Source organism: Camarhynchus parvulus, chromosome 2 (assembly GCF_901933205.1).
Source record: "Camarhynchus parvulus chromosome 2, STF_HiC, whole genome shotgun sequence".
NCBI classification, from domain to species: Eukaryota; Metazoa; Chordata; class Aves; order Passeriformes; family Thraupidae; genus Camarhynchus; species Camarhynchus parvulus.
Genome location: NC_044572.1, coordinates 108,938,089 through 108,962,806, shown reverse-complemented (window position 1 = coordinate 108,962,806; position 24,718 = coordinate 108,938,089). Strand labels below are relative to the sequence as shown.

Below are 24,718 nucleotides of genomic sequence, written 5' to 3'. Positions count from 1 at the left end.
TAAAGAGTTTCTTTAACATATGCCTTTGGAGAAGGTGGAGAAAGAAAAATTCTTCACAGCATCTGCAAAATCCTGAGGTGTGACCATTCTACTTGTCTACTTAGCAATACTGATGTGGTGTTAGAGCTTTTGCCAAGTCGTTTGTTCATAACGGTTAGGAATTTTTATATTATTATGCTAGTAAAATTGTTCAGTAGCCTGCATTTATACTGTGAAAAATGTGCCTGCTGAGGAATGATGTGATTCTTCTCTGAGTGTCAGCTGGTACTTTTTATTCTGAAAGACTGTGGTCTAAAAGCCCACAAATGGACTGAGGCTGTTTCTCACAGTTTCATCCTTTTGCTTCCAGCTACATTTAAAGAGGCATTTTTTAAACCCTTGTTAAACAATTTCTGATCAATCTGTCAGAACTCTGGCTTCTGGACTCTATCAGAGTGGAAAAGGGCAAATAAAAATGTAATCAATTGAGCAATTAAGAATTCAATGTGCAAGCAATGCCCGTCCTCATAGGTATCACACATATTCTAAAACAAGTCAGAGAATTTGATGAAGTGTTTTTTGTACTGAACTAAATGCTACTTTTATGCCACAGAATAATTTCCTGGAAAGAAAAAAAATCCCCAGGTCTAGTGTGAAAAGTGTAATTGGTCTGTTAGACCAAATATTTTCTACAGAAATAGCTATTCTCAAATATTTACAAACTGATCAAGTCACCACCTGACCTTTCATAAACTAATGAGACTATCCTTATTAAATTCCCCAGAAAAAAGGAGGCATTTGTTCACTCAGGACTTCTTATGCGTCTTTTATAAATCCTTTCCTGTTTACGTTAATTCCTTCTTACAGCTATAATGAATGCAATACACTGGTAATCATTTAGCTAGTGCTATACCCAAAGGAAAATCTCTGCCTATATTCTTTAATCAGTACTATCAGAATTATAGTCTAAGAACTACATTGGACTAATTAGCAAAAGATCTCATTCATGTTCAATTTATTTTCTGTTGTGATTCTTAAATGCTTTTCAGATATACTGATTTATTGAACACATATTTCTGCGGCATATATATGACCTCTTTTTTGCTTGAAAGTCTAAAAAAATTCATGCTGTTCAGCTGCAATAATTTACAAGGCAATCACAAGTCTCACAATTATTATTTATTACCAATACACTTAAACTAGAAAGATTTGATAGTTTTCAAAAAATTATTGACATAAAAAAATATTGAATGAAGAGTGGTCAAATCACATCCTCCAAAGCAAAATGCCTACTGTGGATGGTGATTCCTATGACTTTGCACATTAAATAATTTGTAATTTCAATCCACCAAAAACTGGATGTATTTTTTGAGCATGGTCCTATTTTAAGCCAAGCCTATATAAATTATATCTTTAACAACAAACTTGCACTCTCAAGAAATGATATTATCAAACATGTTTGGTAAAATTATGTCCCGTACTAGCTGACTGATATGCTATTTATTAAATATATGCTGTATTTAATTCTTAATTGATCATATCAAGCACTGGCTTTTCTATATGCAACAGACACTCACTATTGCCATCCCACATACTTTTTTAAAATATATCCATTGATATCCATTGCAGGACAAAAAAAATAAAATGTCCTGTTCTCAAAATGTTAAATATATTGCAATTTTCCAAGATTTGTTAAAGATGAAAAATGATGGAAAATTCTCAGCTTTAAAACCAATCTAGGTGTAATTTAATCCTCTATTTCAAAATGTTAAATTTTTTGCAGCTTGTCTTTTATGTGATCACAAGTGCTATAATTATTTTTATTACTGTGAACTGTGAAAATAGTACATAGCCTGCTCCCAGTCAAAACCCAGCAATTTTCTACTTCTGGAATTATGACATCCTATTTACATTCTATAATATCCTATTTACATCCTAACACTCCTAAATAATTGCCTGGGTTTTTTTTGCCATGAATTTTATTTGCTTATAACAAGTAACACCAACTTTTGCTTTGTATTTGTAACTGTATTTACACTGCTTTTTACTGCTCTATTCTTCCTGTAATCAACAAATTTTCCGAGTATCAAAGAAGAATTGTTAAACAATATGTAAGTTCACTTACATATGTAGCACACACTACATAAACATCAAACCACTGCACATGTAGAGTCTGTTAAATTATAGACATCATATATCAAAGAAAATGAAGAAGCAGAGACATTTAATAACTCTGGACCTTTGTTTCCACAGAGCTTCAAAACTTCAGTCCTAGACAGACCCACAGCATGCCTTGGATAGTTCTGTTACTCCTGAACACTTTATGATTTTCCAATGCTGCTGGAGAGCAATAAAAAAACTGCAGTATCAGTCCTGTAGAAGTGCAGCCTGGGAGCTAAGTAAGTTGCTCAAGCTAAAAAAGGAAGTCTGTAGCAGAACAACATGAGCTGAGCCTTTTCATGTCCTAGTTGTAGACAGGACACCGTCTCATCATATACCAAGTAAGCCAAAACAGGAGGCAGCAGTCCAGCAGTGGGATAGGTTGAGATGGGACAGCAGAAGAAAACTGATCAAGGAAAGGCTCATTTCAGAAGTCCTGGACAGTCTGATTTTTTTTTATATAAAGCATTCACTTTATAATCACTACATGAGTGTAGTTATAATAATACTCCTGTTACTTGCAAAGTAATTTTAGGTGACTGATGTTCTCCTTATGAATAATTATTAACTCTCAAAAATGAAAAAAAATATTTCTAAGGTTGCCATTTATAAGTTATTTCAATGTTTCAGTTTGCTATTATTTTAGAGGGAAAAAATGCACAGCATTTGATACTTCAAGATGTCATTATGTGATGATGGCAAACAGGAGTAGCTCTGCCTGAAAGAAAAAAAATACAAACCTTTGTCCTCTGCCCAGAACTCTACTGAGGGACCAACCCTGCATGTCCACACTGAAATCAATGAGATGTCTAAATCTGACAACTGCCAGTCTGAAGCCTAATAAAGGCAAATTATACTTCAGCTCTGGGCCCTAAACAAAATAAGGTAAGCCAAAAAATTACCTGCTGAAAACACACCCAACATCATTTTTCTTTGTCTTTTAAAACCTTAAGTCAAATAAAGGCATTTAGCATTCCTGATTCCTTCATAAGGCCAAAAAGAGAGGGAATTACTCAAAATAGTTCCACTGAGTACAAAAGATTATTTATACTGCTTAGAAAACACACCATGAAAATCTGAAGAAAACAATTTTTTTTTCCCAAAATATGCCCTCTAATATTGAGATTAAATCACCTACCACCATTTTCTTCTCCATTATTATTGTTTGTCTCAGCCATTTCAGTGCCATCTAACTCAGATTCACATCCTAAATCCAATGTTCCATCAGTAGGGCATGTTGATTCTTCTTTCTACAGTTAAAAAATAAAAATAAAAATAAAATTAACAAGAAAAAAAATCAATCATGATCCTGCTGCATCTCCGAAAATAGATTACTGCAGTGTACTCTCATGCTTACATTTCAGAAAAACCAAGAATAAAATAAAATATGCCTGTGAGTTACTCTAGAGAGAGCCATAAAAAACAGACTTTCATGAAAAAACTTGCAAACTAAAAGCAAAAAAGCTGTTTTGTGAGGTCATAACACGCTCTTTTTAAAACCAAAAAAGTCACATAAAATGCAAGATCTTCCAGTTTTCCTTCTTGTTTTTTTAACAGAAACAGACTTGTGTGGCTGTTAAAAATCCTAGTTTTCCAGTTGAGTGTCTACAACACTGCAGCAAAACACAAATCCTTTAATGTTTCTTTTCTGCCTTTGCCTGTTTCCTGAATTCAAATAGCTGAAGCAACCTGGAGCTCACAAGCATGGGAGTGATTGTGAATTCCTGGAATTGTGCCAAGAATATCTCCCGATTTAAAGAAAAACAACAGCATTTGTTCTAGTAAATTAGGAAAGACAGCTTCTGAAAACTATTAATTCAATTTCAAATATTCAAGTATTTCAGGATTTTTAGTTAGCAGGAGCTGACAAATTTATATACTTTTGTATTCTTATACCCTTACATCAAATACATCTGTCATAAATTACAAAAGATCCTTTGCCCCAGCCTAAAATTTCAGTTGACTACATTTACACTGCCAAGCAGATAACCTCACTTTCTTTTTTCTCATCTCTGCCTCACATTATTCCACTTCTACTGTGAAACTCCTTTAAGTTTGATCATGTACAATGAGAAAAAATTTCCACCCACAATAAACATCATGTTCATACCAAAACAAAAAAATTAAAAAGGAATATAAATAGAATAAAGGCAAAATTCTAACACTATAATTATATTCCTTCTCAAAAGCAATGATGCAACCTTTGAATTAAAAGCTTATTTATATTAGACTTGCAAATAATTTTTCACTATTCAAAAATCAAACATCAGTACAATTACTTAATTAGAAAGTCAGTGATCCTCTTGATCTCACTAGTCCTAAAACAAAGGCCTTACTGTGAACAACTCCAGTAAAGCAGTATTTTAACTAAGCTACGTGGTTTTTATACCATGTGCCAAATTCAAGAACACGTATATGCTTTCTAGGATAAAACATTCAATGTTTACTTTCATTATAAATCCTTTTAAAAGACATCTGAAAGCAGTTAGAAGGACTATCAGGTCATTTCCTTGCCAAAGAATCTAATCTGTTTACCTTTATATCTATTGAGACATTCATAAAATGGATTAATAGCTCTACGTACAATCCATATACAAAATTTAAACTTACTTTGAGAGCATAGAGTCCTGATTTCCCAGGGATTTTGAAGAATGTTCCATCACCTACACGAGTGTTAGTATGAAGCATTGCATTCAGGCAAGCTAATGGAGAGGTTCCACTGAAAAATAAAATTGTGCAGTCTAAGATTGAGTGCCTCTTGTAAAACTATTCCCTCGTTCTATTTTTTTAAAAACTCATGCTTGCCTGTTTTTTTTGTTTTCCCCCCCCCCCCCCGCCTTTTTTTTAATTCTCTCAACCCTGAAAACATCTACATTACAATAACAGGCCAGTTTCAAACTTAATCATATGCATCTGTCCCCTAGGCTTGAGGCAAAAAGTCTGTGAATTATAATTACGTTTTTCTTCATACAGAAACCAGCTCCACATTCTGAAAGAACCAAAGTCCAAATATTTATGTGAAATTACTTCATAAATAACACCATGAAGCCTCATTTTTAAAATGTTACAGACAATGTGGCTGCTGCACATGAATGATCAAAACAGTACCAAGTTCAAGGGCAGCTGCATCCCATAGGATGAAAGGCAACAAAAGAATAATAAAGAGCCCAGAAAGAACACATTTAAAATTAAAAGTGATATATAGTAAAGCCTTCTTCTGGCTCAACATGGTCAGCATGCATTATTATATACAAATAAAAGCACATTTGTGCCTTTTATGAAACATTATCTTTTCTAATTAGAATTGTTTTAGAGATTATGAGACTGACATCCTCAAGGTAATAATTTTAATACCAATGTGGAATGCATATTAAAAGACTATTTAAAAAGAAACACAACACATATAGAAAAAAAATGAGCATTTGGACAGGGATATCTTTATACTATATACATGTTCACATCAGAAAAAGAAAGCAAACATTTCTACCCTAGCTAGATGTATACTATTCTGAAAAGTTGATCTAAAAAATGCTGGGGAAGAAGGCAGTCATAAATTATTTTATTTTAATTTAAAATTTGAAGTACAAGATCTATAGATGTACTATCACATCTTTATCCCCATTTGCTGGCTACTGTACACGGTGTACTCAGGGACTGAGCCTGAAACTGTGCTTCTTCCCTGGGGCCCCCAGTCTGCACGCACGCTTATCTTCAGCCACGTAAATACATTCCACTTGGTTAAGTGGAACAATGCCTGTGCATTAAATTAAGTGTGTTGCAAAGTATTTCAGGATTAATTATATACTCAACTATAAACCAGGAGCAGGGGCTTCAAAGTTCATCAGAAATTATTCTTCCTTATTCTGTGGTGTTATAACACAACATCCAATCTTGGTTGAAAATTGCAAGTCTGATTTTTTTTTTAATACGTGACACTGGATTGAAATTGTTGTATTTCATATGGTTATGCTTTCTGTTGATTTCCATGGCTCTGTTACAACAAAATTCATCCTTACTGTACATAAATCATTATTTTAATGGCAAGATCGATAGTGTGGTAATTGCTCTTCCGGTAAAAATTAAACTATAAAGTGCCCTCAGGCCAGGAAGTTCTGTCTACTGTAATTTATTTACTGCAGGTCACCTAATGTATCATATTACTACATCTAAAATAAAAAATTGCAGGTAAAAATGCTGCTTGTTGAAAAACACATCAGATATGCAACAGATATTTATTTTATGGGTATTGTAAACATGATCACGCAATATGAAAATTCTGACAAGTTTTCGTGGTTTCTTTGGCTTCCGTGCAAATAAAACTAGCGGCACATTTGGCTTTGATATAATATTTTAACAAAATACAAACCAAAATATGTTGGAAATAAAATGATACTGCTAGCAGTGGGACAGAAGACATTAAGAGAGTTCATTGAGTTTAATGATTACTTAAATACTTTTGTAATATGTAGGATACTTCTCTTTACACATTTTCCTTACTGTATTAATGCTTGACAAGCAAAGAGACAAAGCATTTAATACAGCAGTTACGGCTGTGTAATTTCTTCCATATGTTAACATACATAACGTGAAGCAATTTCAACTCTCTCAGACTTGGATCTTTTTAGTGAAACATTATCACCGATTAAGGCTTTCTCTGCAAGACAGAAAGAACTTGCTGACTCTGCAGCAGAAGAAAAACTTGGTATGTCAACAAGAAACAAAACTGTGTGTGCCTGTATGCACAATCTGTATTCTCCTCCTATTCTGATGGATGTACGCTGAACTCTACACTTATTTTTAGATATCTTTAACCAATTGAAATGATACAGGATGAATGAACCCAAAATAGAGGATTTGGCAACATCTCATGATCACTACTGTGCTCACAGCAGATATCTTAATCTTCAAAGTCTAGACAACTGGCAAGTGGACAACAGAAACTACTCTCTGACTTAGGAAGAAACCCGTATCAGCTACTGAGCCAGCAAGCACTTTAACTACTGCTATGTTTGTTTCTTACAGGTATCTGCAACTCCTAACAGCATGCAACCAAAGGGCCATATCCACCCTTTTTGAAAACTGGACTTGGGTATGTCCATAAGGAGCACAAAGCAAACCGCACAGAACACACTTAAGCTGCAAATGAAAATAATATGGGAACACTGAGGGGTGGGATTTATTTTGAGCTAACAGATCAAACTGAAGTTCCATGGTGTCCTCTGTCAGCTCTGCTTTGACCCATGTCAACCAATGACTTGCCTATTCTTCTGTCAGCACTGGCATCCTTAAAACACTGTATTAAAAAACCCAAATGTTACACACAACTGATGCTGGAAATGCTTGCAACACATGCTATCACAGCACATGGGACTGTGGTTCAAAAAGCCAGCAATCATAGATCCCATGATGCAGACTGATGTCTGAATCATAGAGCATGTTCTGAGGGATCTGTACTACTTATTGCATGCTTTCTAAATTCTCCTACAGCCTGAGAACATGTTCCTTCTGCTCAGAGCTCCTGGCGTGTATTAATACAGCAGTCAAGGCCTGAGTATGTCTGAATATCAAAAATGGCACAGCTTGACCCCAGATCTTAAAACACTCCAAATCAGTTCAACTTTGATTCAGTTAATGATATTGGATACAATAATATTCTACTTTTTAACTTGATATCTGTGAATTTTTAGAGCCATAATATATTTGAAATCGATATGCTGCAAGTTTTATTGCCATAGCCTGAACACAAGAAATATGTTTACCATTTACAGTCTTCAGATGCAGAACTTTCACACCATTTATCATCATTTGGGTGAGACTGCTTTAAACCACTGTGGTATTCTAGAAGCCATTTATATATAGAAGTTACAATCTGCAGCAGTGTGTCTTTAAGATTGGTATTTTTCTGCTTGTATGTTTATTTTATATACCTATACATCTATACACATATACAAGCAGTATTGCCCCACACACACTTGCAAAAAGGTTTAAAAGATGAAAAGTTACTTACTTTCTGTAAAAGTGATGTTATGGTGTTACAAAAACCAGCAACATAGGAAAGAAAAGAAAAAACACTCATTAACCTTCCAATAAAAAGGTTGCTAATACAACTTCATCGTTTATAAGACATCAGGTATTTCAATGTTTTATAAATTCTCTTTCCAAAAATCACTATACACTGGTAGTACTTCAAAAAGCCTGCATATTATCAAATAAAACTTTGCACCCCCAACTCCCCCAGTCAAAATTATCTCCAACATTTTGTGATTCCGGGCTCCCTCTACTGGTCACGCAGCCAGTGTTACCTAAATCGAAATCCCAGACTTTCTACACACCAATCTCTGCTAAAACATGTAGGGGAAGTACAGATTTCCTGTACTTCCTCCTCTGCTACCCTCCCCAAAACCCTATTAAAAATTTGTAAAAAGACCAGTGTAAACGTGACTTATTTTTATACTGGAAACTTCTCAAACACATGGTTCTGTCAGAAAAACCCTGAAAACTTCTGTGGTTATACATATAATTCTAATGGTCTTTGCTTCACTGCTTGCCAAGAGACAAAAATTATGATCTTGGCAAAATAAAGATGTCTTAAATATGGAAAATAAATTGACTAAAGCTGCCTTGTCCAGGCAATATAGTGTGGCAGACGGTGAAAGTTCCCTGACATTTTGCAGGCAAGGCACCTTGGGTCCTGCAGCAGGCAGCATTTCAGCCCCTCAGCCCCACTGTACGTGGTGTAACCCCCTCCTCTCCTGACATATCCCCAAATCTAATGACGACTGCTGTAAGAGGAGCACCTAGGCGTCATAAATTTGTTCAGTATTTATTTGCTTGAATCATCTGCTCTTTTTATACACATCCATAAATAGTCACAAGGGAGCAACAATTTTTACTCATTGCTAGAAACGAAGTAAAACCAAAAGGCTTAAGAACTAATTTCTAGGTATGATTTGAAGTCACACAGAATACAATATGTTCATAATGCATGTAAGTTACACCAATTTTAGAGTGCCAATAGATAAAGAAAATAAAACTGATCAGGAAAGGCCACAGAAAACCCACTTGTGTGGTACAGTAAATAGAAAAGTAAAAGAAAGCATAATTTTAATTTTCCAGAAATATGTAAAAAGCTGTTGAAGTCGATGGAGATGAATGTTCTTCACAGCCACTGGGGGAAGAAAAAGAAAGTTCATGGATAGCCTAAAAGTGTGAATGTAGCTGCTGATGTTTTAATCAACACCAAAACAGAGCAGGGGAGTTTGTAAAATGACCTTCATCAGATCATCCACACTACCTGTCCCGGCTGACACATAGACTGAAACCTGTCCCAGTGTTTGTGTTAAATGATCTCTTGAGCAACCATCCAGCACTGTAACTTGTGATTCTTTGTTTCTTCAATAAGTCTACATTTTGGTTAAGGCTGAGGTTAATCATGTGCCCTAAGTATACTGGTTCCAACATATTCAGCAGCTAGAAATGCTGGAGAATTGACTTAATGTCTAGACCTGCATTGTTTGCTGAAGCGTCCCACACAGCACTGCATGCCTGGTGTTGATGAGGCCCTTTGGCTTCCTCTTAAAAGCTCTCCCACAATCTTCAAGGAGCCATGTTCCCACAGTCCTGCTCTCAAGTGTCAGCAAAATGTCCCAACCTGCCTCACAAGGCTGTGGCTGTGACCTAGCTCAGGAGTGACACAGAAAACCACCAGGAACCTAAGCAGCTATACCAAAATGAGAAGACAGCCGTGCTATTTATCAAGGTCACAGGCCAACTGCTGCTGACCAGTCTAGAGCTGTTCTCCTCCCACAGCCAGGCTGGATGGAGCTGGCAGGGCTGCAGCAGCAGTTAGTGCTGGGGCCAAGGCACATTCACCAGCCTGGGCTCAGGAGGAACAACCAGGAGACATCCAATGAATTGAAGACTGAATAAAAGACTGAATAAAAGACCCAGATATTTTAATATATTCGAATGGCACAGGATCCTTCCCTTGGCACAGCAGGAAACACAGAGCACATGTAAACAGTGGAAAACAAAGCTGTTGGTGAGTGCAAGAGTTGCCAACCATCTATAATTTTCTCAAAACTAAACACATCAAGTTAGTCTAAATAAACCAACCAGTTGTCCCTGACTGGACATCACTTGCCCACCAAAGCTGCTTTATCATTCCCCTTCTCAGCTGGGCTGTGGAGAGAAAATATAAGGAAAGGCTCATGAAGTAAGGACAGGGAAAGATCACCCAGCAATCATCACCACGGGCAAAATGGACTTGACTTGGGGAAATAAGCATTGAGTTTATTACCAATCAAATCAAAGTACAAAACTGAGAAATAAAACCACACCTTAAAACACCTCCTCCCCTCCTCCCTTCCCTCCTTCCTGGGCTTAATTTCACTCATGGTTTTCTCTACCTCCTCTCCAGCAGCATAGGGGAATGGGAGTTGTGGTCAGTTCATGACACATTGTCTCTGCTGCTCATCCCTTTAGGGTGGGGACCCCTCACTCTCTCCCCCTGCCCTGGGGTGGGTCGCTTCCACAGGGGGCAGTCCTTCAGGACCATGGTCTTCACCACAGGCTGCCCTGCAATCTCTGCTCCAGCATCTGGAGCACCTCCTCTCCCTCCTTCTTCACTGACCCTGGTGCCTGCATAGTTGTGCCTCTCACATATTCTCTCTCCTCTCTGCAGCTGTATTGCTGCTGCACAGGGTTTTTCCCCCCTCCTTAGCTCTGTTATCCCAGAGGCAGCACCATCATAGCTGATGGGCTTTGCCTTGGGCAGCAGGGGGTTGGTTTTGGAGCCAGCTGGCATTGACTCCATCGGGCATGAGGGAAATTTCTCATAGAAGCCACCCCTGTAGCCCCTCACTATCAAAACCTGGCCTTGAAAACCCAAAAGACACAGGAAGTCTGCAAGCAGTGTATTTGCTTTCTCAGCCACTGTTATGTACAGACTACGTACCCCAGGTACAATTGCACTCTGCCATCTTTATTTCTGTAGCAAAATCGTAAGACTAAACATGATAATCCAAACTAAACCAATTTAAATTACCAAACAGAAAATTTGATTTGAACAATCAATTAAAATCTTGCTTTTGATTTTTTCCATTTATTTTCCTACTGCAAGGTTAATTTGTTCATTGTTTGAAATAATTAAAATACTCCAATCAGACAATAAATAGAGCTTTAATGTAATCTCACTTTTTATTTATCCAGAGACTACAAATGCATTCATCAATTATCTAACTTATTGTACAGAAATTAATCCATGTCGTATTTTTCAATGTTAAAACACCAATGACACCATATTTACTAAATCTTTACACGTGTACTTATTTGTGTCAAATAATTTCTGGAAAGAGCCTCAATTTGATTAAGAGATTGACTTTTAAATGCTGAATGAAAATACACTGAATGTGCAGGATATAAAAGGAAAAAAGGAGAGACTTTCCAAAATACCACATATCCAACATGATTTATTAAACAATAAAACCATCTCCTAATATGTGGGTAGTAGGTAGCTAGGGAACCATCTACTATTTTTATATATACAGTCTAGTGAAACTCTAGAGCTGGAAGATCTCAGCGTCTCACATAAAGTTCTTATTCATAAATTGGAGCAATAAAAAAAGCATTTTTCTTTTTGAGCTTCCAATTGGCTTTTTAATTTTAAAGGGACTCCTAATGAGAACTACAGAGAATACTCAATATGAACAGCTGACACGACTGTCAAAACTATTTATGTTCTGAAGTCTTAACCATTTAAATAATAAAGTCATAATAAATAAAGTCTTAAGCCTTAAGTTATTTGCTTAAGTTTTATAGGAACTGAAGTACATACAGGTTGAATACTATTTATATAGTCTGAATAAATCATACTTCAGGTTTATGGCTAAAATAAGCTCTCCCACTTGAATATTTAAATGTATTTTAAAGGATTAAAAGATGATTCTTAAAATAAATATGTTTTTTAAAGTTTATTTTCAATCATTTTTATCCATATTAACCAGAATTAACACCAGTTTTGTTCTCATTTGGGCAGCACCTTGAAGAAAATTTTTACATCTCTGGTCCTACTTATGCTTCACACATGATACCTGACTTTCAGCCTTTGAATATCACCAACAGGGCTGTTATTTTTGAGCAGAGCAAATAAGCCAGGCTATCAGGCAACAAGACACAGTAGTATAGCTCATTTGTCTATAGTCTCACAGAATGCAAATAACTACTATAGGATGCTAGAGAAAAAGACCTATTATTTTTACTACTGACATCCTTCATCCTCAACTGTCATAGAGATTTCTTGTTTTTCTAAATCAGATGGAGATAGCAGCACGATTATTGGTAGTATGATGGAAAAAAACAAGGACCAGTACAGATGTAACACATCTGTCATAGATACCCAATGTGTCTCACAAACTAGTAGCACTTACCTATCAGTTTTCACTGAAGTTAACCAAAGTACTGAACCTCAAATAGCTAAACCAGAAGAACCGAGCAATGAACTTGAACCCTGACTTTGCAGCCTTGAGGGAGTTACGAGCAGCTGGAATCACAGTTGACTAAAGTGATACATCACCAAGAAAATAAACCTTATCAATATCCTTCAAATACGAAATGATCTGGAGCAATAATATATAAAAACTCAACCTGGATCCTAAATTCAAGCTAGGTATTAAGAAAAGGTATTCTTTTTGCATTCTCAGCAGAAAATCTCATTTACAATCTCACCTAAGTCTAGTTTTACATTTTGACTTAGCCCAAACTTGAATCAGGGAAGGAGTCAGAAGTGAAGCTGCTTTCACAGAACAGTTTCCTCACTCTATTACCAAACTGCCTTTGAAGCATTAAACAATGCTGGCTGTCCTTGGAAGTGAGACGTACAAATATTATTCAAGACTTCCGTGAAGAATATACATAATAAACAAATACTGGAACTTATGCCACTACCCTTAGGACCTAATTCTACTAATCCCAGGATCCTCTTGCATGAAGCAATCTCCCTCTGGACTTTTTGTACATCTAGATACAGCCATTGTGTGCAGTGATTACACGGCATTAACACGTACAATAAAGCACAAACATAATAAACCTCTAGACATACATCATCATGTCAAAACTAAGGTGGACAAGTGAATGAAGCTACTGGCTGAAGGCAAACATGACAGAAAGACAGGGTATGCTGGTAAGAAAATGTGGCTTTTCTTCTTTAAGAGTTTGCCAGACTGGCTGCATTCACCCACAGTCAGTTGCAAGTGACTAACTGACCACAAAGTCAAAGATGCTTCTTGGAAAGCAAAGCTCTCATGCATAAGTTTTAATTCTAATTCCCTCTAAGTAGCTAAGAGTTTGACTCACTTCTGAAAATGATGGCATGGTCTTAGGCATTTTTTCACCTTTTAGCCGTATTGCAGCACTGTCATGTATCTGATGTTTCTTTTTTTCCTCGGGGTAAAGATTACTGAAAACACATCTGATCCTGCCCTCTGCCCTGTGCAATGGCCTTTCATAGACATTTCAATCAGGTTTGGCATTTCCACCCTTACCTTTTGAGTGCTCTGTGGTCTGAGGCCAAGGTAGATAAAGTCCTATACTGTATAACACTGGTAATGAATCTTTTTGCTATCTAGAGAAAAATCTATTTTATCTCATGGTGCTGGCAGCCTGAGAAAACTTCTGATGGTGTCAAACCTGGTGACAATAGCCACAGTAATGTTTCAGAACAAAACAGCAAATGGAGTTCATCCATGCTGAAAGTGGAGCTTTATTACCTCTCTTCTGAAACAATAAAATGAAAGGCCCCATGAACTAAAGTTCACTGCAAATCTCAGTACTCCTTAAGCCAACCAGGCTTTCCCCCCTTTTTTTTAAACCATTTTCTGTCACAAGAAAAATTTTATTTATAAAAGTTCCAGAACCTGTGTAAAATTTAAGCGTTCCTGAACAGAATTTTATAGAGCTACTGTTATGTATTTTCCCCCCCAAATATTTGTAATGTATCTGAAAACAAGATGCTCTCAGTATAGCAGGTAAATTTGAGAAGAGAAAATAAAAAGCACACAAACCCATCATAGCAATACCACATTATATACTACGGACTGAAAGATATTAACAATTTTCCTGAAATTCAAATACCCCTAGGCATTAGTTTTGCTGATTACCCTTCGCAAGCCATGCCTCGGAGTAGATCTCCTTGAATACTTTGAATTTTCCATAAAGTATGTTTGAAACACCATGACACCTCTTTAAATGATATTCACATATGGCAACAAGCATTCCTCAACCAGAAAGGAAATGAGAATACAAGTTTTATAGAGAAATGTTTACACTTCTCTGTGCTCCCTAACACCTGGGAAAACCCCAGGTTTTCCTTCTTTGTGAAGAAAAACCTCAAAGAAAGGATATATGTAAATGCATCTCTGAACTTTGAATCCTTACCATTTCATTAAATGTAGTACAAATAATACAAGAAAAAAAGCAATGCTAACAAAAAAGGGCACTTTGAATGTGTTGTTGAAAGACACAGGCAAATATTAAAGAGTACTTCTTGAAATCATCCTGAAAGAAAAGTGTTTCAGAAAGAAAATCATCCCAAAAGAACAAGAAATCAGCATGTGTCAGAGAGAGTCATGACAGCCAAGGTGTCTCCTGGACTGAAAACACCCTGCTCAGTCAACACCATTTAAAAGAAATTATTTGATTTTTTGTGTGTGTGTGTAACAAATTCTTATACTGGCTAAATAACACAGTTCTCTCTGACAGCTACTTCCTATTCAAGAATGTATTTTTTTTTGTCCATTTCTCTTTTAATAAAATATTTTCTTTTAATAGTTTTAACTGATTTCATTAAAATGCAGTAGTACATTTTTCACTTTCTGCTCCAATATCAATAATCACCATGAAGGACAAAACTATAAATAAAGGAAAAAAAAATGAATTCCTACCACATTAAAGGAATTCAGGAGTAGAGGTTAAAAAATGGCTTTCTTAAAGAAACCATGGTTTTATATATATGATGTCTTATTTTAGTATCAAATTTCACAGACCCTTGTGGGCTTTAAATACATATGCTTAGAAAAATGAAGTAATGACTGAGCTACAGTCAAAAATGTACTAAACCCAAGAAAAACATTGCCACAAAATGTGCAATGTATAAAATGAAAAAAACCACTCCACCCTTCCAAACATTCTTGGCTTCAAGGTGGGTGAAGCTTACAAGCCTACTCCTCAAGGAAAAAAAAAATGCTAAGGTGGAAAGAAAAGTGACTATGCTGAACAAGACATAGTCAATAATCACTGAATGCCTTTTGGCTTCTAAAACTTAATCACTCTACACAAGGGACCTGTATGAAATTACCCCAAATTCTCTTGTTTAATTTGGCTTTTTAATTGGCCAGTCTCCACAACTTTCCCTTTAGTGTTTTAACAATATCTTGTGTGTGTATGTATGTGTTGTTGATATACAACTGGTTAGTCAAATGCAAAATAAAAAATACATTTACAACCCACCCCACCCATCCCTCCTCCTTCCAAAAAAAAAAAAAAGTTACAGCTATTTTTAAGAACATTCATCTCCAGCAAGTTTCATGCCCTCATATAATTTACACTGCTAGGAACTTCCAGACTAGGCCAACCTTCTGCTCAAAGCAGGACCACCTGGATCTCAGCCTTGTCCACTCAAGTTTTGTGCAATCTCCAGGAATGGAGACTTCACAGCCTCCCTGGACCACCTTCCTCCTGCACTTCACTGCTCTAACTGGGAAAGTATTTTTCTTAGTATCAAATCAGAATGTTTCATGTTCCAGTTTGTATCGGCTGCATCACATTCTTTGCTTCTCATGTTGCCATTATGCAACCTTCAAGAACAGCCTGGCTCTGTCTTCCCCACACAATGCCACCATCAGCTAGCAGTGGAGGGCCACAGGATCCCCCTGAGCCTTCTCTTCTGCTCTGTGAACAAGCCCAGCTCTCAGCCTCTCCTCATGTACCATATGCTCCAGCCTCCAGCCATCTTGGTGAACCTTCACTGGACTTTGATGTATCAATCTCTTTCCTGGAATAGCAGGCCCAAAACTAGACATGGTTCCCAAACAGAGTCTCACAAGAGCTGAACAGAGGGGAAGGATCAGTTCACTTGGCCTGCTGACCACAGTCCTGCTAACACAGCCCAACATGGGCTTGCCCTCCTTTGCTGCAAGGGCACATTGATGGACTAATAGCTGCCTTGTTAACCACCAGGACTCCCAGGTAATTTTCTGCAAAGCTGATTCCTGCCACATTAGCCCCCCAGCCTATACCACCACAGATTACTGTGTTCCAGGTGAAGAAGTTAGCTCTTGCCTGTGTTGAATTTCACAAGGCTCCTGTTAGCACAGTTCTCTGCTGTCTAGATCCCTCTGAACAGCAGCCCAGTCTTCGGCGTACCAACTGCTTCCTCTAAACCTGCTGAGTGTGCACTGTCCCATATTCTAGGTGTTTAACAGCAACATTACCAGTAACAGCCTCAGTATCAATGTGTGAGCAAAACCACTTAGTAACTGGTCACCAACTGGAGTTAGCACCTTTGATCAAAACACTTTGGGGCCTGAAGTCAGAGCAAATGTCCATCTACTTTACTGTCCACTTATTGAGCTCCTATGTCATTGATTTGCTGTGAAGATACTATGGGAAATAATGCCAAGTGTCTTGCTGAAGTCAAGGCAAAAGATATCCACTGCTGTTGTCTCATGCACAGAACCAGTCATCTGAAGATAGAAGGTGAAGTGGCTGGCCAGGCATGATTTGCCTCTTCTCACTCAGACTGGCTTTCTGCCACACTAGCTAGATTTTTTTGTGCATTATAATGAGCCATTGTCATTCACCAAGGGAGATAAAACAGCCTTCTTGGATCCTTTTGTCCATAGCTTGACCAGGGCAGTCACCAACCTCCATACATTCAACCAGACCTTCCTTGTTCACATGTAACAAGCCCAAGAAGCACATTGCCTGCATCAAGAAATTGTCTTTCAGGAATGTCCTGGCTGCCTTGCATTCCCCACAACTACTACAATCTGCAATAATTGCAAGGCACCCAGCAGTTACTTTAAGGCCTCATCTACTTCTTGGCCAGATGGTCAGCAGCAGATGTTTACCCCAGCACTACTCATGTTTTTCTGCCTCAGGCTCAGTACTTATGCCAGGGCAAAGCACTGTGCACACCCACCCCTCCTTTGCATGCACTGCCCCTCTTTGTCAGCCTGCATCCCTCCATCTGTGCACAGTAGCATCCTGTTGTGGGCATTATCCCTGAGGTGCTCTGAAATTGTGCAGAGACTGCATAAAGAAAGTACAACATTTTTCCAATTATGTTTTTCCCCAGATACTTCCATGATGTTCCCTGTGCCTTTACTTCTCTTCAAATTCCAGCAACCTTCACATTAAGTAGCTGCTTCAAGGCCCTCCAGACAAGAAGACTGAGACTGTCAGCAAAGATGCCTTTACCACACTCCACGTTATGAATCCTGCCCCTATTCAGTAGTCCTTATTCCTCAAAGAGGGTGCTATGGCTGTGCCTGTAACACCAGTCACGCAGCCAGACTTGGACTTGATGGATGTGTCCTCTGCCACCTGGGAATTTCCACCTCACTCACAGGATTCAGAAAAACACCACCTGAGTATTTGTGCTCTTCACCCTTGCCACCAGAGCCATGCAGTCACTTTTAATGTATTTGGGCTCACCCCAGTAGTATCATGGAAATAATATGGATGAACAACAAGGGGTGAAGTCTAAGGGCTGGACAACTGTCGTGGGTTTACAGGAAGCAGGTTTTCTGGGAATGGAGTGGCCAGAGGCCAATAGGTGTTCAGATTTTAAATTGACACCAGGCTTGGCCACTGAGGGTGGATGCGCCTCTGAGAACACAGGGGTTAGAAGCAGAGCACTCCCTTGGGCTCTCTCTTTGATTTCCGGCCAGCAAAGAGGCAAGGCCTCCCCTGCCTGGCTTCGAGCTGGGCGGGGGAGAGAAAACCTGCGGCCTGGCAGAGGTAGGCCTGACCCCTCAGGATGGAAGGGTGGTGGGGGCACCAGGAGGCGTTGGGCAGCACCCCCCCCCAGGAGAGACAGAGGGAGAGAGGCCCTGAGAAGATTTGGGCAGCACCCCCCAGCCAGAAGACGAGAGGGAGAAAGCCGGTACAGGCCTGTGGCCTTGAAGTGATATCAGCCTGTGAAGAAGGAGGGGGAAGGGGGGAGTGCAGCAGGGAAGGAGCCTGGCCGCGTGCAGAAGTTTGTTAACCCCTTTCTGGACAATGAAGACCTCACAGAGCATTTGGACCTTTCCTGGAGGGGAGATGGAGTGGATGATAAAGAAGAAATGAGCAAATGAATGACAGTCGGAGCAGTGAGTGAGGCTGGGAGAGTAAAGAAGAGGCCGGAAAGAGATGATGGAGTAGCTGGTTGCTGGACTCTTTTTGGTACAGCCATGGACAGAACCATGCTTCCTCGCGACACAGAGGCTGCATGCAGGGGGGAGGCGATGGCTCAGAACTGAGACGGTTCAGTTTTGGAGACCCCCCGGCCCCAGGGGGTAGACAAGTATGGGGGGGACAAGAGGTCCCGAGATGAGAGAAAACTGTGCTTTTTTTGGAACTGGTCAAAGCACCCTTAAAAGGATAACCCTTGAAGCAGCTCTGTTCCTTGTCCAGTGGTGAGAGCGCTGGGCATGCAAGGAAGAGGTCACCATGGCCCCAAGAAGGACTCCTCTCCTCTTGATGGACTGAAATTGAGTATTTACAGGGTGATGGATGGAGACTTGAAATTTGGAAGATGTATTGGAAATGTGGTGGGGGGGAGGAGGAAATGCTTTTTGTGGAGTTTTCATTTTCCAGGTGTGTGTGTGCGTGTGTGTGTGTGTGTGTGGTTTTTTTCCTTTTGTAGTTTAGTTAATAAACTTTTTTTTCTAAGGTAGAGGCCTGCTTTGCTTATTTCCTGGTCACATCTCACAGCAAACACCAGGGAAGTATATTTTCATGGGGCACTGGCATTGTGCCAGTGTCAAACCATGACAACAACCCTCAGAGATGTCCATCTGCAACACCTGTGATTCAAGTACCCAGCAAGAAGTAAAGCTTCAGCTATAGCAAGTACACCAGGCTGGAAGATGGGTGATTGTCTTGATCTCAAATAACTATCACCCTCATTTTCCTCTTCATGTACACAACATGGCTGAGCCTCAGCTGGCTCTGATTGTCTCCTCTGACAATCTTACTGACCTCTCTCCAGTGCACTACACCTATCCTTCTCTGTAGGCAGAGAAGCTTTCTTCTATTGCTAGAAGTCCTAAGTTTCCATCTTGCCCATCTTAGGAGTCTCTATCCACAGTGAGCTTACGACTACCACATAGGTAGTCCACAACCAGTAAGTAGCCAACAAAAGCAGTCATAACTGACAGAGCCAAATGCCTCCATAAGCTGGCCCATGACATGCTGAAAGTGTACCACCAAAGTTCCCAGAAAGAGGAGCTCCCAGGAGATTTTGCCTGAAGCTTGCTCAAGAAGCCTAGAAACTGCTGCAACTGCTCATTCTCCGATTAGCTGCCTCTGCTGGAGATCTGCAACAAAGTGACAAAATATACTGCAGAAGAACAACAGGACTTCTGAGCTGCGGCACCACCCACAGAAGAAATCCATGCAGCATCTGACAGTGGCTTCCTTAGCTCTGTTGCACAATGAAAAAGGAAAAAAAATAAGAAGAAAGTGTTGCCAGAAAACCACTGTGAGCTAGGCCTAGATCAGAAGACTGAGTAGGATTCCTATTTTATCATGCTATACCAGGACCATAATCCAGATGCAAGTCACAGCTTCCAGCCACACTTCTCCCCTGACTGATTAGAAGAATTTCCAGCCTTTCTTATCATCCACAGCAGGGATTTCTGTTACCACAGCTGTAATGGTTACAAGACACCACCCTGTAGTTATGCCAGCAATAGTGCCTTTCTGTACCTTTTTGTAAGGTTGCTTTCACCAGCAAGATTTACACCAGGACTAACACTGGACTCATGTCACTTTCTATCAGCTCTTCCACTCAAAATAGCAGCTTGAGTGGCTACCCTCTAAGGCAGACCACATGTTTCAGTATCCATGACATGTTCTCCCCCCACACCCCTTTTTCCTTTATTTAAAACTTGATTATTTCCCCAAACAGCCATGTGAATGCTTGTGCCAGCATCCAGGGAGGTGGGCAGCCCAGAACAGGAAAAGCAGCTTGGAGAGAAGAGGATTATTCTTTCGGCTACAATATTGGTTTACAGTAACTGGAGAAGGATGGCCTCAGACTGACACAACTGGTTCCCATTTCAGACTCCTCGGAGCAAGGCCTGTATTTCACCTCTTGTCAGCGAAGGCACCGTGCTCCCTGCAGCCGCTCCCGAACCCAGTGCCAGATGCAGCTGGCTCGCCTCAGCCGTAGTCCCTTGGGCTGCTGCATCTGGCGCCAGAGGAGGCAGAGGAGGGGAGAGGCGGGGGTACCATCCTGCTGAGGGAAAGCACAATTACCAAGCCTGGTGGAGCCCCGCACGCCCACGTGTTCCTGTGCTGGAGCCCTTTGTCATGTTCTTGGCTCTCTCGCGTGATTTCAGTGCAATTTCCCAGTCGCTGCCACTAAAACCAATTGCAACTAAATTTATAAAACTCAAAGATGGGCCTATGAATATACATCTCCTTCTACCTTCCCCCAGTAATGAAAACAGAACACAAAAGGCAAAGCACAACTTGCTGTTAAGACGCATCCAAATTAAATTCGAAAAGGCATGTGATGTATGTCAGTGAAAAGGCTGAAATTATGGTAAGATTTAACCACTTAGGGAAATAATAAAAGAGTACTGCCAAGCAAAGTACTATATAAAGAACTTTACTAAGTACTAGAGTTTAAAACTATTCTTTTTATTTTATGAGAATTATGGATTTATTTTTTCATATCAGAAATCTTTAAATCTTTAATATGTTACTGAATGTTGACCTGTAATATGACATTACTTTATTAAACAATATTTCTTCCTGATAGAAACAACAGCATGAAAGTAAATTGCAATGCTGAACTTAAACATATTTTTTCTTGTTTACTATCAAAAATCCTACTCAGTTATCCCAATTAAACTGGCTCAGTAACTTAACCTCTTCTTAAAAACTGATGCATGCTAACATGCTGGCCTGCCAGAGTTTACTGTGCCATTTCAGCCACACCACCCGCCCCCCCAAGTAATCAGTCCAAATCAGTAAGAGTTCTTAATGCTTATTAGAATTTCTTTGGAAATTTTTACCTGGAAAATATCTATCTATTCACTGAATGGCAATGCTGAAATCAAAGTTGAGTTATTTTAATACAGGGATTTTACCACTTTTACTTGATGGAAAATAATTTCCAGGGTCTTGGTTACCACATATGAGCTCTTTCTGTCAGTTAAAAATTTTAACTTCGCTGCTAAAAGCATTCAGCTACAGATTCCTCAACCACAGTGAACTTGCTTGGACTTGATTCCTTTTCATTATTTTTTGCACTTACTCTCTTTTCTGTCTGCTTTTCTTCAGTTCTTTCCCTTATCTTTCTTTTTCTTCTCAATCTTCTATTTTCCTTCCTCACTTTTTTCTCTCTCCCACTGTACATTTTTCTTTCCCCTTTAATATCTCTCTTCTTTCCTTTTTATCTTTTCTCCCTCCCTTCTTCTATGTTCTGTTCTTTCTCTTCCACTTGCTTTCTTATTTTTCATTGTTTTCTGTTTTGTTTTCCTGTATTTATTTTCTATCTTCTTCTTTCTTCCTTTTCTCTCTTCTCTTTTCATTTGTCCCTCTTCTCTTCTTGCTTTCTTATTTTTTCTTTTCTCAGTTTTATTTTTGCTGCAGTTTCACTTTTCTCTTCCTTCTCCTTTTTTCCTTCTAGCTTTATTCCTCTCATTTCTCTTCTCTTTACCTTATTTGTTCCTCTCTTTTTCTCCCTTGCTTTTCCTGTTTTTCCTCCTGTGGTGGGTTTGCTTTGGCCAGCAGCCAAATGCCCACCCAGCCCTTCTCTCCCCCTCCCCAACAGGAAACAGGGAGAAGAGGGGATGAAAAACCTGTGTGTTGAGATAAAGACATGGAGATTGCTTACAAGTTACAGTAAGAGACAAAACAGAGTCGACTCGATGAAAATATACTTACTGCCATTTAAAAAAGATTTGGGTAGAGAGAAATAAAGACCTAAAGAATTTAAAACTACAGCTTTCCCCTTACAGAGTCATCCTTCCTCCTTCCTTCTCAATTTCTCTACCTTTCCCACTCTGAGTTGCACTGAGGGATAGGGGCTACACTCAGTCCACAACTGCTCCTCTCTGCTGCTGCTTCCTCCTCACAGTTTTTGTCTGCTCCAGCCTGGATGCTCTGTGGGCAACACCTCCTTCAGAAAATAGGAGTTGTTGCCCACAGCAATGTTCCAGTGTCATCTCCTCCACTGGCTGCAGAGCAGATCTCTGCTCTGGGGTGGCCCTCCACCGCCTTCAAGGGACCCTCTGCTCTGGTGCCCAGAGTGCCTCCTTCCTTCCTTCTTCTCTGGCCTTGATCCCACACTCTGTTTTTTACCCTCCTCTTCTGCCTGAGTCAACACTCAGGTTTTGCCTTTTCTTAAATATGTTACCCCCCTTTTCTTAAATATGTTACCCCAGAGGTGCCACTATCTCAGCCATGAGGCTGTGTCTGGCCCTGCAGCCCCATACTGCCAGAGCATTGTCATGAACACCTCTTCATTCTGTCTTTTCATCTTCTTTTATTTCCCTTTCCTCTCTCCTTTATCTTCCTACTTTCCCATCTACTGTCTTTGCTTCCTATCTCTTCCTTGTTCTTCTCCCAGTGTCTTCTCTCTTCTGCCCTCCCCACCTTCATCCTATGACTTCCTGTCCTGATAAAAGAATCATATTTCTTTTAAAGCAGAAAGATAAAATAACACTAAACCTTTTTTATGAAGCAGGAACAATTGAAATCCCTAAAATTAATTTTAGTTTTGTCCATTTCTATTCAAAACCAAAGAAAGTGCACCGTATCTTAGGCCTTCTTATTCACCAAAGTTCAGGAAAATCTCCAGTTTCTTTGTTCCTTCTCTCCAGTTTTCAATTAGGATATAACTTCTAACTGAAAGAATTCAGAATTTTGAAACTAAATGTCAAATTCTGGCACACTTATGCAGAAGGCACATGTTTATTTTTAGCATCCAAAACATTGCAACCAATCCAAAAAGAGAAAGCTAGGACATAAACAAACAACCTACTTCTACACCTTCAATTCACATTCAATTGAAAAAAGAATAAATTCTAAAATCTGTCATATCATGTGAGAGAATAAATGAATAAAAATAATCATTCCTTTCCTTACAGAACATTTTTTCTCATTATTCTTGTACTTGAAGAGTCAATCAGAACTTGAGAATGTTTTACTCCATGACCAAAACAGGCAGAAAAATCAAACTGACACAAAGAATAAGGAAGCCAGGAGTAATCATGAATAAAATTAAATCTGAAGCAAATTATTGTTTTCTAGTAATACTTATTCCTAGAAAAATAGTTGTATAAGCAAGACCACACTTTCACCCTAAACATTAAAATAAATGTAACTACTACAACATTGCTGACTAATACATGCCAATTATGTGCATAAAATATTTTTGCTAAGAGCCCTTGCCTGTAAGAAAAGCCTGAAAATAAATACAGAATAGGCAATCACAGTACATCCTGTACCTTAAAAAATATAGCAATGTATGATTTATTGTATTGTGCCAAATTAAAATATTTGTGTTGATGTGAAATGTTTAAGTTACGCTTGTAGTACGTAAGGAGTTTAACTTGGCAAAACAGCATAGTAAAACTTTTTTCCTTGCCTCAAAGGACCAAGCAGATACTTTTATTTTTGTGCTTTAACTTACTCCAGCTGTTGAAAATTAGTCTATTAGTAGATCTCCTTATTTTTCTTTGACTTTAGACAGCTCCTTAAGTCTGGAACTAGGAAACAAGTTTCTATTTAACTTATAAATAGAAGTCAATCTGATTTCAAAATGTCACATACAATGTTTTCAAATTATAACAAAAGAAACCATCACATATTTTGTGAAAATATAGCATGGATAACAAAAAAAACCATTTCAGACTAGTCATTTTTGATTCCCATATCATTCCACCTGAAAGGAAGCTTGCTGAAGTCCTTATTAAAGTCCCTTTGAATGAAAGAGCTGAGCCATACATGCCAAAGAAACTTAAAATTACATGGATCACAAAAAAAATTCAGTTGTAGCCTAAAATTGTTCTCTGTTTTCAATAAAAATTTAATGAGAAGTAGAATATTAAAATAATTACAGTACCAATCATGTCCTTAATTCTTGGATTGTAGGTTGGGCACAAATAATCCTGGACCAACACTAGTTTATATAGTTCATATCATTTGACTGAATGATATTATATCATTATATAGTTTATATCACTTGACTGAATGGTATTTTGATGCAATATTTTACATTGATATCAGCTACTACTGTAAACAGAGAAAGATCAATGACTGTACTGGGTTTAGTGATGTTGCCTTTGGACAAAGGGGACAG

The 24,718-nt window shown here is 38.7% G+C and overlaps 1 protein-coding gene across 7 annotated transcripts in view; it reads right to left on the bottom strand.

The window, feature by feature from the left end:
- ASXL3 (ASXL transcriptional regulator 3) overlaps positions 1–24,718 on the bottom strand; it is a 129,131-nt gene that overhangs the window by 64,939 nt on the left and 39,474 nt on the right. For all 7 annotated transcript variants that reach the window (XM_030970967.1, XM_030970968.1, XM_030970976.1 and 4 more), the window contains 2 exons: positions 4,750–4,858; positions 3,278–3,389 (listed from right to left, as the gene is read on the bottom strand). In XM_030970967.1, coding sequence (XP_030826827.1) covers positions 3,278–3,389; positions 4,750–4,858 — 221 coding nt within the window. The remainder of the gene's footprint in view (positions 1–3,277; positions 3,390–4,749; positions 4,859–24,718) is intronic.